General features: G+C 51.5%; 1 protein-coding gene across 1 annotated transcript in view; it reads right to left on the reverse strand.

Moving 5' to 3' along the window:
• The window catches only part of CAPN9 (calpain 9), a 53,739-nt gene extending 42,833 nt beyond the window's left edge, over window positions 1-10,906 (reverse strand). Inside the window, exons 1-2 of the mRNA XM_033198026.1 lie at window positions 10,581-10,906; window positions 2,948-3,017 (exon numbers count right to left, since the gene is read on the reverse strand). Of these exons, the coding sequence (XP_033053917.1) occupies window positions 2,948-3,017; window positions 10,581-10,793 (283 nt within the window). The 5' untranslated portion in view covers window positions 10,794-10,906. The remainder of the gene's footprint in view (window positions 1-2,947; window positions 3,018-10,580) is intronic.
• Between the last annotated feature and the right edge of the window lie 849 nt (window positions 10,907-11,755).

An 11,755-nucleotide genomic window follows, 5' to 3' on the forward strand; every position in this document is an offset into this window, starting at 1 on the left:
GACCACGGTGAAACCCCATCTCTACTAAAAATACAAAAAATTGGCCAGGCGCAGTGGCGGGCGCCTGTAGTCCCAGCTACTCGGGAGGCTGAGGCAGGAGAATGACGTGAACCCGGGAGGCGGAGCTTGCAGTGAGCCGAGATAGCGCCACTGCACTCTAGCCTGGGCGACAGAGCGAGACTCCCTCTCAAACAAACAAATAAATAAATAAATAAAAGAAAGACAAAGACTCCACATCAAAACAAGGATGCTTTTTTCTCTCTTGGGCCTGGGCAGATGGATGGGGCTGGCCACCCAGCTGTGCCTGGGAGAAGTGCCCTCTGCGGGTCAGTGTGTTGCTCGGCCGTCTGGGTGGTGCAGAGCAGAGGGCACTATGGGAGGAGCAGGCTGGAGTGAAGTGGCACCATCTCGGCTCGCTGCAGGGGAGAACCCTGTGCCTCTCAGGTTCTCAGGGACCCCATACTGCGGTTGCTCTCCTGATCCAGCAACCCAACCTCACTCTTGCCATGCTCCATCCCCTCACACCCACCCAGCTCCCCCCTGCCTCCCCCGGCAGATAACAGCATGCCTTGATGCTATTCTAGGTGTGTTCTAGTTCTTGTTTTTTTTTTTTGTTTTTTGTTTTTATAGAGATGTGGTCTTGCTATGTTGCCCAGGCTAGTCTAAAACTCCCGGGCTCAAGAGATCTTCCCACCTCACCTTCCCAAAGCGCTGGGATTACAGGTGTGAACACTGCATCCGGCCAGATGTTCTAGTTCTTATTGTGGGTGGCAAAAGATCATGGCTGTTCATTTTCTTTTATTCTTTATAACGTATATATGCCATGGACAGTACTTTGGGTGTAGTAAGTGTTTCAACATCATATTTAGAATCAACCATCCACTAAAGTAAAATATAAGGTTGTAACTCCAAATATATGTTTATGCCAACATGACAAACCAAAATTTTGAAAAACAAGGAGCCAGTAGAATGATTTTCTATTAGATAGCCATGGAGGATTATGGGGTCAAGGGGAAAGGAGGCAGAGCAGGAGTGGGAGAGGTAGGCAGAGTCAGGGAGGATCTCCTGGAGAAGGACCACCTGAACATAAACATTGTGAAAAGTCTACATTGTATCTAGAATATGGCACACATGGGGGATTGGTTCCAGGACCTCGGTGTATACCAAAATCTGTGCATACTCAAGTCCCACTGTAAGCCCTGTGGAATCTGCCCATCAAGTCAGCCCTCTGTGTATGCGGGTTTCAAACCCTGGAATAGTATATTTCCTTCCTTCCTTCCTTCCTTCCTTCCTTCCTTCCTTCCTTCCTTTCTTCCTCCTTCCCTCCCTCCCTCCCTCCCTCCCTGCCTCTCCCTTCCTTCTGTCCTTCTTTTTTTTCCTTTTTGTTTGTTTGAGACAGTGTCTTACTCTGTTGTCCAGGCTGGAGTGTGGTGGCACGATCTCAGCTCACTGCAGCCTCAACTTCCCAGGCTCAAGGAATCCTCCCACTTTAGCCTCCCAAGTAGCTGGGACTATGGTCACGCACCACCAAGCCTGGCTAATTTTTCTATTTTAATTTTTAGTAGAGATGAGGCCTCACTATGTTGCCCAGACTGGTTTTGAACTCCTGGGCTCAAGCAATTCTCCTGCCTCGGCCTCCCAAAGTGCTGAGATTACAGGTGTTAGCCATCACACTCGGCCTGGAATATTGTATTTTCTATCAGTGTTTGGTTGAAAAAAATCCACTTAGAAGTGGTCCTGCACAGTTCAAACTCAAGTTGTTAAAGGGTCAACTGTAATTCTGTCTGTCATCCACCATCTATCTATACCTATCCATCCATGTATTTACCCACCTACCTTCCTATCATTATTTACTATCATCTATCTATTATTATCTATTTATTCTGTATGGTCTATCAGTCAATCAATCAACCTATCAATCTTTTTATCATTCTAATTATGCATCAATTTTCTACCTATCATCTATTTCTTACCTATGTTTCTATCTATCCATCTGCTTCTCTCTCTCTCTCTCTCTCTCAATTGTTTCTCTCTCTAGCTAATTAACTATTATCAGCCTAGGTTTGTGACTTTGGATCTTGTGTTTAGGGTAGCTCAGTTGCTCAGCCTGGAGGTTCCAGCATGGCCTTTCTTAACCAATAGGCCACAGTGGCAACCTCAGCTATAAGTAAGTCAGGATCTACACAAGCTTGCAGTGGTTTGCTCTCTCGGCTGATTTCGCTGGGGTTTTTTTAAAAAAAGTCTCTCTCTCTCTCTCTCTCTCTTGCTCTTTCATAGATAGACTAAAGGTAAACCCAGCCCATTTGGATTAAATCCTAAAATGCAAGACCCAATTTGAGTGACTAGAGGTGCATTCAGGGACCTGAGTGCAGGAGGAGGAGAGAGACTGGATTGCTGGGGAGCGGCTCCCCAGGGTGTGCTCCTCAAGAGGCAGTGTGTATAATGGTTAGCAGCAAGGGCTCTACTGCTAGAAGGTCTGAGTTCACATCCTGATTGTCTGTCTGCCACCTCTGTAACCTTGGACAAGTTACTGAGCCTTCCTCAGCCTCCGTTTTCTCATCTGTGACATTAGGAGGGTGGGTTGGGAAGATGGAATGAGGCCATGTGTGCTAGGGAGAGTGCCTGGCAGGTGATTGAGTTCATGTGTGCAGGTGTTAGCTACCGTGGTGGTGTAGGAGAGCCCGACCAATGCTGCTGGGTGTCACTCTCCTCTGTAAACTCTGGGGCTGTGAGCCCCACATCACAGGCACGTCTGACTCTAGAGCAACAGGGGTACAGGGGCTTGAGGTCACTGGACTCCATTCAGAGGGAACGAGGAAGCAGAGGCTGAAGAAGTGTTGTTCCCCCAACCCCATGCCTCTTGGGTCCTCAGGGACCCCATGCTGCGGTTGCTCACCTGTCCCAGCGACCCAACCTCCCTCTCGCCATGCTCCATCCACTCACTCACCAAGCTCTCCCTGGCAGATATCAGTCCTGGTGGCTCCTCCAATAATGAATTCCGGGTTTTTCACAATTTCCTGGAGGAATGAGAGTGTTATTAGACTGAGACCTGCCATGCTGCAAGCCACCATGAAAGGCGGGCTCAGGGTCTCTGCTTTCTTGGGGCAGAGGGCTTTTGCCGTGCTTGATTCTTTTCCCTGTGGAGGGCCACAGGAATGGAAAAGGCTGCCAACTCTCTATGCTTTGGACAAGCCTGGTCTCATCTTTGATAATCTCCTCCCCTGGGCAGTCCTGCCTACTGAGCAGCACTCAGTAACCAACCACTGGCCCAAGAGACTCAGGCCATACCTGGCCACAAAGTGGGACATCAGCCACTTGCTGAGGATTCCTGTGATCACTCAGGCACTGGGCTAGGAGTCCAGGGCTACCCCAACTGTGAGCTCTGTGACCTCTGTGGGCTTCAAAGAGCTGAGTAATGCATGCGCCACAGGCTGGGGCCTTGGACTAAACACACTCCCCACCCACCCAACTTCTCCAGTTTTTAATTTAATCCTTCCCCACCAGTGGATTCCAAATATATATAGGTTTAGAGACAGAGTCTTGCTCTATCACCCAGGCTGGAGTGCAGTAACGTGATCATAGCTCACTACAGCCTTGACCTTCTGGGCTCAAGCAATCCTCCCACCTCAGCCTCCCAAGTAACTGGGACTACAGGCATGAGTCACCATGCCCAGCTAATGTATAATTTTTTTTTTTTTTGTAGAGATGGGGGTCTCTCTATGTTGCCCAGGCTGGTCTCAAACTCCTGGCCTCAAGTGATCCTCTTGCCTTGGCATCCCAAGGTATTGAGGTAACAGACACATGCCACCCTGCCCAGTGTTTCTTTTTTTAGATATGCACTTAGGTAAAATTATATGTGTCTATACCATATAAAGAGAGATATCCACGCATCTCTCATATGGTTTCACCGAAGTAGATTATATATACATATATATATTATTCTATATTGCACATAAGCACATACACTATGTATATTAATCTAATCATTAATACATATTAATATATACATATACAATATGGAGGGATATTTCGTGAACAAAAAAGGGTAGAAAGTAATCTTACAAAATGCATATCTTTTTCCACCATTTGGGTTGCTGGGCTCCATTCCTGGCATTGGATGACAGCAAAGAGAGAGGGAAAGCCTCCGCCCTCTTGGAGCTGCCCTGGACGCAGTGGGCGGTGCTCGCGGAAGCCCCGCCCCCTCCCATCTCCTGCCCCTCCCCTCCCCCAGCCGGCCTCAGGCCTGGCCTCACCCACGGTGCCCACTGTGCCTGCAGCTGCCACCACCTCCCAGAAGTGGCTGTTTTGTTCAGGAGAGTTTTGCAAATTGCATCTGAGGAGGAGACAAACCATAAACCAGGAGAGAAAAGAGCGAGGATGGAGAGGGAAGGGGTGGATGGGGCAAGGCTAGCTACCGCAGACAGCAGGGGAGGCGTCTCTAGGGGAAGCGGAGGAGCAGAGACCTCAACAAAAGGAAGGAGGGAGGAAGCTGGGCCGGTCCCAGGAGAGGAAACAGCCAATCCTGTGACAGCGAGGCACGTTCTGGCTCGCCCTGCAGGGGTGGTGAGTTAACTGGGCCGGGGCCTGCAGAGGAGTGAAGGATTTTTCCCGCCTGTCCCCACTTTTCCAGGCACTAGGACTGAGGAGGGGCCTGGGCTGGAGGTGGAAGGTTCCAGCAGTGTCTGAGCGGATGCCGCGTGGGGAGCTCAAGCTGCGCCACTTTCCCCGAGAGACCTCTGCTTTGAATTGTCTTCCTCAGGCTGCTCAGGACCCTGCTTCTCCTCTCATCTTGTGTCCCAAAGAATCACAGGCAGGATAGAGATTTCTTTGAGTCAAGGGAATTATCAGGACCAAAAGCAGAAGCTTCAAGTGCTTGTGCTCTCTCTGCATCTCCCAGGATGTGACAGCCTGGAGGAGTGACAGACACCAGGGGCGCCTGCCCAGGGAGAGCTATGTGCGGCATTAGTGTCTAGAATATTCAAGAAAGTTTGGCCAGAAGAATTTCTGAAAAACACGGGGTGTTTTTAGATGCACCAAAACCCCAGGCCCGGCAGAAGTAAGGACCTCCCAAATGCTGGCCTCTCCTCTGCCAGGTCTCACACGTCTTTGCATTCCCAGCCCCAGCTCCAGGTAGCCTTGGAGCCTTTTCATTAAATGACTGATCTCCATGGTGGCTGGAAAGGGAGTGAAGGTGGGGGGCAGCGCTCAGTTCTGGGGTCCTGGCTTGCCTGCGCAGACCTCTCTCATCTGTAGTAGGTACACTGCTGTTCTTCCTCCTCCACCTCAGCTAGCACAGGAGTTTGCAGGTGGCTCTGAGCTGAGCCCAGAAGGACAATGCAAACCAGGACCACGTTAGTGGGCCTCGGTAGAGTCCTAGCAATAGCCTGCCCCACTCAGCAGTGGGGCTCAGGGTGGACCATTTAACTTCTCACGGCTGCATCCTCATCTGTCGCCAGCTTAGACATTCTGGACTTGTTGAAGAATGTGCCTGCCCGAAGGGAACCCCAGGAGTCTCCCAAGCCCTCCCTGTCTTGATTGCCCAGTCCCTGCCAGGGGATTGCCCTGGCAAGCAATGCCCCCACTGCCACTGCTACTCACTCCTCAAGTGGACATAAAATGGCCTGCAAAAGCCACAGATCCCCGCCCAGCAAGCTGTGCCGGCTCCTGGGGCAGGGCTGTTCCCGGATGCCCGCCTCCTTCCCATCCTCCCTGTCCCTCCCCTCCCCCAGCCTTCTGCAGGCCTGGCCTGGGCAACCGCACCAACTGTGCCTGCAGCTGCCGCCGCCTCCAGTTCCTGTCTTGCAATTGGTTGTTTTGTTCAGGAGAGGTTTGTTTTTGTTTTTGTTTTAAACCAAATCGCACCCAACGAGGAGAAAAATACAAAAGGAGAAAACTCAGAAACTCTCTCCAAGTAAACACAGATTAGTCATCGGGTATAAACCGGGGAGCTGACTGGATGTGTGACCGATTCCTCTGTGGGTCACTGTTTCTGGGAATTGGTGTGCACCCGGGCCAGTCGCAGGGGGTTCTGCGGACGCATGTGTGGAACGGCAGCTAGGCTGTGGGCCTGGGAGTGGTGTGTATGTAATGGCCCACACGCCCACATGTGCAAGGTGCCTGTGACTTGCCTTGGTGTGTATGCTCAGGTGTGGTACACATCTGTGCCTGTGCATGCTCCACATGTGTGCTAGTTGCATGTGCACTGGGGAGCACTGTCTACGCATGAGTGTCCTGCATGTGCATGTCAATCCTGGATGTACATTTGTTCCTGTGAAATGTTGTTTGGGAGGCCATGAGAATAGGGTTACCTGAAGTTACAGTCCTGTTATGTTATAGGACGATCATAGGTGTCTCAATTGCAGGGGTCTTGACAAACCTGAAGTGAACCCAGACTACTGCCTGGAGATGCCGAAATCCCTGAGGGAGGCATGCAGACCCCTCCCTCGCCCCTCCCCCGCCCCACTGCCCTACCACCAGGTGGTTTTCCTGGAGCACTAAGGGCCGAGCACCCTGGAATGTTTGCTTTCAGGGACTGTTCTGTTTATTTTGTACATCATCGTGGCTCAGCTGAAGACACAGACTCCTCTATTAAGCACACTGAATAATTTACAAAGGGAAAAGCCTTTCTTTCTTTCTTTCTTTCTCTCTCTCTCTCTTTCTTTCTTTCTTTCTTTCTTTCCTTCCTTCCTTCCTTCCTTCGTTCCTTTCCTTTCTTCCTTTTTTCTCTCTTTCTTTCTCCTTCCTTCTTCCTTCCTTCCTCCCTTCCTTCCTTCCTGCCTCCCTCCCTCCCTCCCTTCCTCCCTTCCTCCCTCCTTTCTCCCTTCCTCCCTTCCTCCCTTCCCTTCCTTCCCTTTCTCTCTCTCTCTCTTCCTCTCCTTCTCTCTTTTTCTCTTTCTTTTTCATTCATCCTTTCTTCACATGGCCTTCCAGTGAAGAAAAGTCACATTTCTAGCAAGGTCTGGAGATGCCAGACGCTGCCGTTCATAGCTGTCTGCTCATCCCTGTCATGTGCCCAGCACTATGGAGGCCATGGGGCCTTGGGGCTGTCCCAGAACAACTGACAACCGCTCCTGGGGGTCAGGGGAGCAGCACAGGGAACAGCAAGCCCACCATGCAGGAGAGGCTGTGGTCACGTGCCACGCTGTGCACAGGTCTGCCGGGGGGTTGTTCACATGGGCTAGAGGGGTGTGGGCCCTTTTAGGGAGGTGTCCTGGATTTACACTGAGAATTGAGGAGGAATTGCCTGGCCAAAAACAGATGGGTACAGACAAGGAGGGCTGGACTGCATGGTGGCTGCTCCCCATCAGGCTGGGAGATCCCACCCGATACTCCCTCCTCTTCTTTCTGTGCACCCACTTACACTCAGGTACACAGCTCCTTGCATGAGACCTGGGGGTGATCTCACCTTCTCTCCAGATTGAGCCTATCACCTCTCTGCCTCCCAGCCCCTCCCAGCCAGTTCCCTGAGTCACCCCCTCAGTACACTCCTTGCCCTGGGCTCCCTGGAGGGCAAGCCTAGCTGTCCACTGCCCTCCGATGTCCCCTTGGCTTTGTGCTCTGCCCACCCTCCCCAAGCACAGCTGTGTTTGACAAGAAGGTGGTGCTGGGGAGGAGGGCCCTCAGACCCACGGTCCCACGGGCTGCTGAGATATGCACCGCGTAGTGCTGAGCCCCACTGCAAACGATGCCCAAGCCACAGAGGTCTGCAGGGAACCTGGCAATGCTTGTGATTTCCCTATGGCCCGCTACCCCCGACCCCCTGTGACTCCATGCTGCAGAAAGAATCTCCATGCTCATCCTCAGCCCTTTTGCTCCTAATTTTACAGAAATCTGTAAGATACGACGTAAAGCCCCTAACTCCCCTAATTAAACAGATAGGGGTGCGGGAATGAGGACCAGACCAAAGGGACAATCTCAGTTGCAGACAAAGGAAAAGGCAGAACAGATTCTGAAAATGAGTCCATGGGAACAACAGCAACATAGTAGACCTGGGTTAAGATCAGTAAAGGGTCTGCCCTGGGTGGAGACAGTGCGATGAGGAAGGGACAGAGGGCTGGTACAGGGGCATGGGCGGGGTGGCAGGTCAGGGTGCATCTTGGCAGGGGCTCGTGTGTATCAAGGGCCCTGGCCTATAAATGAAGGCCTCGCCCAGTGTTTGGCGCAATGCCAGAGGAGATAACACTAAGGAAGACAGCCCCTTGGAGCGGAGATCTGGGACTCTAGAGTCGCTAGGCAGGCCCTGGTGGCCCTGGTCACCAAGGGAGGGGAGACTTCTAAAGGGGGAGACAAAGATGCCCTCCATGCTGGTTTGTGTGCCCAGCTTTTATCTTGGAGAATTCTAACTCTGACAGAAAGTAGGTGAGTTGTAGAGTACAGATTATACCTTAAACTAGGTGACATCAAGACAGACTGCGAGGATGGGGACCCTCCTAGAGTCAGGAAGCAATGGTGTTAGGTTGCAATGACAGCAGTAGAAATAGCAAGGACTGGCACTGATTCTTTACACACCAGGCTCTTTGCTAAGTGCTCTACTCATGGTAACGCAGCTGACCCTCATGAGAACCCCATAAATTGCATTATTGTCCCCATTTTAAGGAAGAGAAAAAGTGCTTCCAACCTTTTCATATCAAGCGCCTGTAGAGAACATGAATATTTATACAACACCCTGGATCAAACAGAAAGAACTGCTGCTTCCAGTCAGGGGCTCTGCTCACCGGGGACCCAGGAAATCAGTTTCTCTGGAACTCTATTTCTCAGGGCTCCTGACCTCAACTGCAGGGAAATCTCTGCCCATAGGTAAAAATGCACCCACAGCCTGCAGTCTGGGCAGCTGCCCATGCGCCCATTTGTTCATGTGCCGAGGCCGGAAAAAGCCCAGGGAGACCTAACAGTCACGGGCAGAGGGTCAGAGGTCCCTGTTTTATGTCTGGTAACTTCTGCTTTTTTATTTTGGAAATGTCCTTTTTCTTACTTAGCAAAGCATGATTTACTAATCCTGTCTGTAAAGTGCAACCCCACGTGATCTGCCAGTGTCCTGACCTCACACTGCAATTGGCCATATGCAGAGAACCAAAACCAATCACAGAGTGGCTTTGGGTTGTGGTGAGGAAGGTGCCTGGGAGCTTTCACCCCAACTCTGATAGGGCCACTGAATGCTCACTGTGATTTCCCCACGAACATGGTACCTTGTGGGATCAACTACCTGGCGGGTGAAGATCAAGGCACCTGTGTGCCTATGCATGCCTGCGCCCCCCACATATGCATATGCATATCCACGCACGTGTGCACACACTCACACACATGCACACACATAGTCAAATTCCTACACGCACAAGTGCATGCACACACATGCACCCCACACTGCCTACCTCAGGAAACAACAATAAAATGCTTACCACTTTGGAAACAGCGGCTTAGGTTTAATTTGGCCCTGCCCATGAAGAGCCCAGAGGTTTTGTGAATGTGCATTAGAAAAAAACCTTAAATCATCAATATTATTTTAATGTTGGGAGATAGAGAGGAGGTAGTTATCGTGAGTCCTTTGCTACTCGTGTGTAAGATGAGACTCAGAGCTAATCATCATCATAATTATAATAATAGCATCAGTGATAGTAATAATGTGACAATAGCTGTAATGTACTGGAAACCCTTCTTGTGCTAGACATTGGCTTGCGTTAGTCATTATTGTTTCCATTTTACAGGTGAGGAGACTGGGGCTCAGGGAAACTAAGTGATATGACTCTATGCATGAGACAAATTGGCAGGATAAGACGGGCACTCAGGATCTCACCTGTAGGACCAGCGTCCCTTGTACTGCCCCTCCTTGCCCAAAAGCAACCTGACCCCATGGTAGCCACTCCCAGGCCCGTACCCACCCGGAGGGAATGGAAGCCAGCCCAGCTGGCGCCGGGTCAGAGGTAAAGCCCTGACTAATCCAGCACCGCAAATATTGACATGGTGTTCCAGGCACAAGCTGGCACCTCTTGGGACCCAGTGACCAGCTGGTACCTCTTGGGATGACACCTCCAGACTGTCAGAGGTGGGGCACTGTTCACCCTGATCTCTGGGAATGGGGGATGCATGATTCTGGGGAGAAGATTCCTGCTTCCCTTGTATTCCATCTGTCACACAGTTGCTGAGACCTTGCTGAGCTAAACATCCATCCACACTGAGCACCCTCAGCTCTGGGCCAGAAGCCACAGAGCACTATACCTACGTGATCTCAGTGTTACCACACACACAGGTGGGGGCCTGTCCTTGTGGATAAGGTTTTGATTCGTGCCTATCACCTGCTGACAAGACCCGCTCTGACTCCAGGTCCTCAGCCTTGGTGGGAGTCAGAGAGCTTAAGGCAGGGGAGAGGGTACAGCCAGATGCCTTGGGCCCCCACTGCAGAGCATCCCAGGCCTGTATATCATTTTCTGCCTCCAAACTGCAAAGCTTTCCACAGTAGACTGGGGTGATGCACCTCTGTTGCGCTGAGCGTAGCTGGCCCCTCCCAGCTCCCCTGTTTCCACTTCCTGCACGAGCTTCTGAGTCTCAGCGTCATCTGTGCTCTTTCCCCTGCTCGCCCCACTCACCCCTGGTCGTTTCCACACAAAGGGGACCTGCGGCCTCTCGCTGTAGAACAGGGAGGAATTGCTGGCCGGGAAGTCTGCATCCTCAAAAAGGGTGCCTCTCTGCAGGCACTCCTGCCTCAGTTGCTCAAAGCTCTGGCCTGAGGAGTGGGTGGTCCGGGCGTCCTTGGGAACCGGGTGTGCCTGGGGCCCTGGGGCCCGGTAGAGGTAAGGCATAGCTGCTCCCTGGAAGGCCGGCTTGGGTCTGGCAGTGGATGGAAAAGGAAGTGAAGGAGTGAGCTGTGTGTGCCGGTCAAGAAGGAACAGCTCAGAGGACTCCTGGGCTGAGTGGCCCTCACCTCCACCTGTTTTCTGGGCACCTCCCTGTTAGACTGAGATGGGACACGCCCTGATGGAAAACAGCAGAGAGAGCCCTCTGCCCACTCTGTGCTCCTGCAGACCCAGAGGCAGCTCTGGGGCCTGGCACATTCCACTCAGAGGCGGCACCTCTGCGCAGTGCACTCAGGGGGCCTAGTGGGAGAGAGAGGATTGCCTCAGAAGGAAAAACAGCAAGAAACCCAACTGGTCCAGGAGGTGGGTTTATGGAGAAGCGCACGGTGTGGCCTTGAGTCACAACTCCTACATCAGAGAATGGCAGAATTTTGTAGTCGGAAGGGAGCTTGGTGAAGGAAAACAGGATGTATTATGTGAACACAGCTGGCACAGCTCCTGCACAGGCAATCCCATAGTGAGTAAGAGCTGGGGTCAGCAAACTTTTTCTGTAAAGGCCCAGATCATGAATATTTTCAGCTTTGTGGGCCATACAAAGTCTGTACTGTAACTGCTCAACTTTGCTGTTGTAGTGACAAAGCAGCCATAGATGTGACACAGATGAATGGGTGTGGCTGTGTTCCAATAAAACTTTATTTACAAAGGCAGGTGGGGGCCAGATTTCTTCCAACCTGACCCCTGATAGAGGACAACTCGCAGAGGACATCTGCTCCTCCTCTAGGGCGCATGTGCCTCTCTAGTTCTCTGATAAAGTTCCTTGTTGTTACAGTCCCGCAAATAGGATCTCAACTGAGAAAAAACAAATGTTAGAGGATGGAGGTGGTTTGATAAATGTGTTTGCACATAGAAATGATTAATACAGCTGGGTGTGGTGACTCACACCTGTAATCCCAGCACTTTGGGAGGCC

The sequence above is a fragment of the Trachypithecus francoisi genome, unplaced genomic scaffold (assembly GCF_009764315.1).
Source record: "Trachypithecus francoisi isolate TF-2019V2 unplaced genomic scaffold, Tfra_2.0 Lachesis_group5, whole genome shotgun sequence".
NCBI lineage: Eukaryota > Metazoa > Chordata > Mammalia > Primates > Cercopithecidae > Trachypithecus > Trachypithecus francoisi.